The sequence below is a fragment of the Pinus tabuliformis genome, chromosome J, assembly GCF_031772625.1.
Source record: "Pinus tabuliformis cultivar Carrire ecotype Pingquan chromosome J, CPIR1, whole genome shotgun sequence".
Taxonomy (NCBI): domain Eukaryota; kingdom Viridiplantae; phylum Streptophyta; class Pinopsida; order Pinales; family Pinaceae; genus Pinus; species Pinus tabuliformis.
This window is the reverse complement of record NC_142295.1, coordinates 1,647,850,822-1,647,857,114: the sequence shown is the minus strand read 5'-3', so window position 1 is coordinate 1,647,857,114 and position 6,293 is coordinate 1,647,850,822. Positions and strand designations below refer to the sequence as shown.

The window sequence follows — 6,293 nt, the reverse complement described above, 5'->3', positions numbered from 1 at the left end:
ACTAGATGATTGAGGAATAAATAAAGATATCATCATGCAAAATAATGATAATATTACAAATATTATTACATCAAAATTTAAAGAAAAATTGTGGGATGATAAAGAGTTTGAGGGAAAAAAAAAATTTAGATATTATAAGGAGGCATTAACCCAAATATAAAAGATCAAACATATCTTTATCTCTTCCCTAATATAAAGAAAAATATAAATATCACTAAAAATAAAAACAAATGTTCATAAACTTGATAATAAAACATAAAATTAATCAATTTCCAAAACACGGCCTCATAAAAGAGTCTCTCATATTTGCAACACTAAAAAAAATTAAATATAAAAAAAACTTTCTTTTAGACTTTCACAATAAATCTAAATTTCAAAATATTTAATATGCCACCACTCTTCTTAACAAACATTTCTTTTAATGCTTTTCCAACCTATAAAATGATAAAAAAATTCTAAACAATCTCATATTTTATAAAATCCCAGAAACCATTTCAATTTTAATAACGGTTAATCATTATCATCTCCTATTCATTCATATCTATAATGGAATAAACCAATACATATTCTTAAATTAAATTACAAAGAAACACGCATTCTTAACTTAAATTACAAATAAATACGTATGTGAGTACACTACACTGGATATGTGATTATAAAACTTTCAATCTAAATACCTAGAGAGCATGGATGATGAATCAATGAAGCAGAAAGCAATATCAGAAGAAGAAATCGTCATCATTCGGTTTGGGGGAGGCGATGAGAGCGGCATAGAGTCGAAGGCGATCTTCTTCGCAGGAAGAAGAATAAATTCTGGTAAGTGGTCTCTGCAGCCGAACAAAGGAGAGGGCAGCGAGAGAGGAGCCAGCGGCAGCCGACCTCGCTTTGTAGCGCCGCCACGCCAGTTGGATGGCGACGGCCGCCCATGTCCTCCACCCGGGAGAGTAATACCTCGCTGTTCCCTTCAGCTTCTCGCTCAGAAACGTGTACCGGAAGTGCTGCGTCACGTACTTCAGCTCCTGCGCCTCCAGAGCGAATGCTTCCGTTGTCTCCATGCTAACGAACGTCGAAGACGAAGCGGGCAGCCGCTCCACAAATGGCCTCCGAACACACCATGACAGCAATTCATCCCCACAGAAATTCCCCGGCCCCAGCATACATGTGCTCCTCACTTCCTTCCTCAACTGGTGCGTGCTTTTAATGTGTCCCCTCACTATAAATAACATTCGTTGGACCGGATCTCCCTCATTCATTATCTGCATCAGAAACCCAACAGATCCATTAATAATAACTAATGAACAACGTACAATCCCAACCGAACCCATCTATAAAAATTAAATTTGTCTACAGGAAACTGCAGGGAAGATGCAAAATCTATTGCAACAAGAATAATGAATAATATAGAATCAACTCTTTTGGATTGTGAAAGTAAATTCAGACTTTACCGAACAATAACTCACTCGACAAATCAATGATTAAAATTATTTGGAAACATATATGTAAGATGCATAATCAACAAAGAAAAGATGCAGTGTATCTAAAGGGTAGATTTTAGGAATATTTTGAAATGAGATAAATAATTAAGTTAATTGTTTTTTTCTGAATAGAGTTATTTAGAAATTTATTATCAAGGTCTATCGCATCATATTAATTTTTTGGTAATAGATTTGTTTCAAACTAATTAATGTAGGTCATTTTGAGGACTAATAGATGAAGCTAATCTGGTTGGATTCTCTTCATCTATTGATTCATCTATTCGTCCTTAAGATGAACCACATTGGTTGGTTGGCCCAACCAAATATTGATGTGATGGACAGAGTTCTAGTTAAGTTAATTGTTTAATTTATATTGGATCAACTTTAGTTAGTCATCTTCACCCATAGTCTATGATGATCAATCATGATCAACCATGGTTATCTCCAATTGATTATTTGGAAAACCATACTCAATTTCTGCTCAATATGGCAAACCATGGCCAAACAAGCTCAACCAAAGGTCACTATGATCAAACATGGTCCACCATGACCATCCATTGTTAACATGGATGACCGTAATCTACCATAGAAAACTATGGTCAACCATGGTTAAACTAGTCGTTCACTCTTGATCAACATCATCAACTATAGTTAATATACCCACCATAGTTAACCATGGTCAACCCTGATTATGAACAACCATAGTAAGTCATAATATATCATAGTTAGGTATAATTAGTTGTGGACAACCATGGTCATCTATAATCAACTTTATATTGACCATAGGAAATAATCTTTAAACATATTTAGCCATAATCAACTATGGTCTACTAATTCTAACAGAAACACATTAGTGAATATAGTGGATATAAATCCATAAATAACATTTCCTATTTTTATAATCTAATTAGTATCCAATATCAACTACATTTATTAATATAATTGTACTATTTTATCTAAATGATAAATTTTAAAAATATAAATGAATATTCAAAACTAAACTCAACTCCCCCATACCGTTTCGCCTTTAAAAATATAAATGAATATTCAAAACTAAACTCAACTCCCCCATACCGTTTCGCCTTTGGTGAATATGACTGATTTAACACGATCACAGATATTCTCGAGAACGAGATCTTCCATGTGTTGAAACAAAGGAACCTGCACATTACAATTCAATATTGATCAAATGTCGAAGCAAACTCAAACTTTTTCATGGTTGAATGGCAAGCATCGATATATATATATATATATAGTTGAATTGAAGGAAGAGCATAAGAATATATATATATATATATATACCTGGCGCACGAGGTCTAAACAGAGATGATATTTAACATCCCGTCGAAGGCCTTCGGGCAAGTCATTGATCATTCCACCTTCATCGACTCCGCGCATTGCAGCCCACTTCTGTCGTTCGTAGTGTCGAACTCTTTGCCTTAAGTGATGAGGCAACTGGCGCCGCCGCATCCACCATTCCATGTTCCTCATTCTCAGCTGCATGGACTGCTTCTTTGATATTGCCGCATGCAGAAAAACCTAATTTCAACCACATTGCAATACCAGGGTTTAGACATTGGATCACAAACTATAGATATATATGTGGGGTATAGAAATTCCCTCACCTTGATGTTTCCAATAAGCATCGTGACTAGAAGCAATCCACTGGTCAACATTATAATGTTGAAGATAACCTCTAGCCATTCCGTGGTACTCTCCAAATTACCAAATGTGCTGTAAAGAATGTTGAGATCTACATGAGTTCTGTGACATTATACTCTCTTGACAGATCAAAGTAGAAATATTTGCAGAAAACAAACCTTAGTGTCATTAGACCCCAAAAGATCGGAAATAATACTTTCTCAATGCGATTTGTGTTAGTAACCAAAGGCACAACCCATTTATAAGCTCCATAGTTGAAAATACCGTTGTTGTTTACGCAGATCGAATGCACAGTGTCATTCATGGTCCACGCTGCTCTTCCTATGTCTTTCATCATCGATGACCCATAATATATGGGCTTGTTGCAGCCCAGTATATGGAAATCACAACTTCCAATAGCTTCACATTGGTCTTGCAGACATTTTGCAGACCGCTGAATCCCAAGCAAGTACCAACAAGCGCCAGCAGCCTTAAACAAAATAGGTATTAATGTTAAGAAATCCACTAGTTGAATTTATAGTATTGAATAAATTGGCAACAAATTTTCATGTTTACTCTTCAACATTCATACAACACTCACATGAGCAGCGACGAAGTAGGCAAGTATATTCAAGGAAAATCCCCACCAGATTGTACCAAAAATATAACCAGACACATGCTGCACTCGTCGTAACATACAAATTGAATGATAGACCTTGGGTAAATACTGAAATAAAAACATAATCAGGAAAACAGTCATGACTGTGATTATCTTTCCTTCCATGATAAGTGCAGGGGCTGCAACCCAGAGGACCATCTGCAATTCAATATGCAAATCAGTTGATAAGAATGCAGAAGATTTCAATTAAAAGAGGGAAAAATGGTTTGACAAACGCCCTCACCTGAGGCAAAGGGAGAATAACAAAAACATCGAACAAAAACCCTTTTCTAGACCTCAAATAATGCAACGCAATTGACCGAGGATCGGTCACAAGATTTCCAGAACCCACCACTAGAGACTGTTTTGAAACATATGCTAACTTCACCTGCAACCATATATTCCATAAATGCATAGCGTCCCCCATGGATCGCAGAACTGTGACTGTTACTGCAAACCATCCATCCACATATAAACACATTAAATTGTCACTGACCGAAAGGGTATAGAAGAATAATGGGTCGATTGCTAATCCAATTCCACAAACAAAAAGAAACAGGAGATTCCATTCCTGTACAGCTTTGCTTCTTGGGTCCAGCACCCTCCCAAACACCCACTTGCTATGCTTTGAGATTTGGCATGTTTCAACATGATTATCTTTGTCTATTGCCTCCTTTTTCAGACCCACATTCAAGGCTTCTGGATGATCATGTGTGACTGTATCACTGCTTGTGCAGTCCCTTGAGCTGCTTTGCCCTCGATCTGGACTAACAGTGCTCGAATTCCCAGAGGAATGAGTTGGAGAATCAGCAAATTCATTTGATTCAGTCTTTCTACCAAATAATTTTGACCTCATCGCCTGCCCTTTTCGTCCCAGTCTTGCCCTCCACCTGACAAAGTAAATGCATCCCATGATAAATTATTGGTTTTAAGAGTGTAGACTATCACAGCTATTAGAAGTTTTAGGAAGCAAATTTTGTTTTTCCAATGTTTCTGGTGGACACTCTACCAGAAAGTTTATGGACATGAAAACTTTGCCAAATCCTTGGACAGATTAAAAAAATATTCACAGTGAAAAGCTGTCTTCTCTGCAATAATAGTATAAGGAAAATTCAATAAAAAGAATCTTGAGTTACAGTGATAATGAATATCACACATCTATACATCAAGAAAGATGGTTCTACTGTATTCTGGAGCATGTACTTTGCCTCCAGTACATATGACAGTAAACTCAAAAACCCAAAATTGTGACAATTACATCTATTAAGAATCTACAGTATTCAAACAAATGATCTCCAGGTTCAAACCTTAATATATCTATTTTAAGATTCCATGGATTCATCAACATCCCAAATTTATGAACTGCAATCTTAATCAGAACCCAACGTACAGTAATTTTATGTCTGGTCCTCATTAATAAATAAATCCCAGGATAGTATATTTTCCATTTCATGTTATATCAAACATGGTTGATCATTACAATTGAAATTACAGATGCATCCTAATCACATTCCATGTAACTTACCCCAATTTTATTCCATGATTAAGCCGGTGAAATTCATTTCTGCCTTCCATTTTGAAATTATTTTGCTGCACTTGATCTGCTCTTTCGCGTTATTATGTCATCTTCAACAAACAGATCTCCTTGCTTCTGATTACAAATTGTAGCTGGCAAACGGCGCAGCCACATGTTACAGTTTTGAAATTATAAATTCTCCAACTATGCAAAGTGAGTTTTAACATTTCACAATATCATCAGCAGCTGAGTAATATTGATTTTGTGGAGGATGTTTGAAATTAATGAGAACCATCAAAAAAATCATAGAACAGGCGCAGCCAATGGCCGTGTGCACTCCACTTTGAGTTGCAGAAGGGAATTTTAGTTGCAGAGTCACTAGCAAAGGCATTCAACAGGATTTGAATTCCACGTTTCATTTCTGCTGGTCCCGTGGCTTTAGGTACATGTTGCCTGGGCGTGATGGTGTAATTTCAAGGTATAGGTACCATTGCGAGCACCATCCCATGGGATTTTCACGATTGGAATTCGACAGGTGATTGATTCCGTGTTTCATTTGTGCTGCTCCAGTGGCTATAGGTACATGATGGTGGCATAATTGCAGGTACCACTATCACTACCCCAATTAGGCCACTAATATATATAACACGTAATATATCTATATCTATATATATATATATATTGTTTATTCATTTATCAATGTGCACTGAAGTTGGATTAGATATTAGATCATATAATTATTAGATCTGAGACTTTTGTGATCCATATTGTAGATAAATGTTTTTCGGAATAATCAGATCATTAGACATTTATCTCTCATATACTTGCTTAAATCCAAAAAAATAACATATACCATCTAGCACATTAATGAAGGAGTTGTCAAAGAGTTTTTTTCTAGAAGAAAAAGCGATATAGATTATATTAAGTCAATATAAAGAGCTACAATGTAAAACATATGAGAAGGACATATACAGTTAGATACAGTCAGATAGGATTTTTTGGA

At 35.9% G+C, this 6,293-nt stretch overlaps 1 protein-coding gene across 1 annotated transcript; it reads right to left on the bottom strand.

Annotated features, from left to right (window-relative positions):
• Positions 1-492: 492 nt before the first annotated feature.
• Positions 493-5,914, bottom strand: CNGC4 (cyclic nucleotide-gated cation channel 4). The gene is made up of 8 exons (XM_089379866.1): positions 5,300-5,914; positions 4,019-4,664; positions 3,718-3,933; positions 3,296-3,606; positions 3,101-3,209; positions 2,778-3,014; positions 2,550-2,636; positions 493-1,256 (listed from the first exon to the last, which is right to left on the bottom strand). Exons 1-8 carry the CDS (start codon positions 5,347-5,349, stop codon positions 720-722), a joined length of 2,193 nt encoding a protein of 730 aa, XP_089235992.1. The 5' UTR covers positions 5,350-5,914; the 3' UTR covers positions 493-719.
• Between the last annotated feature and the right edge of the window lie 379 nt (positions 5,915-6,293).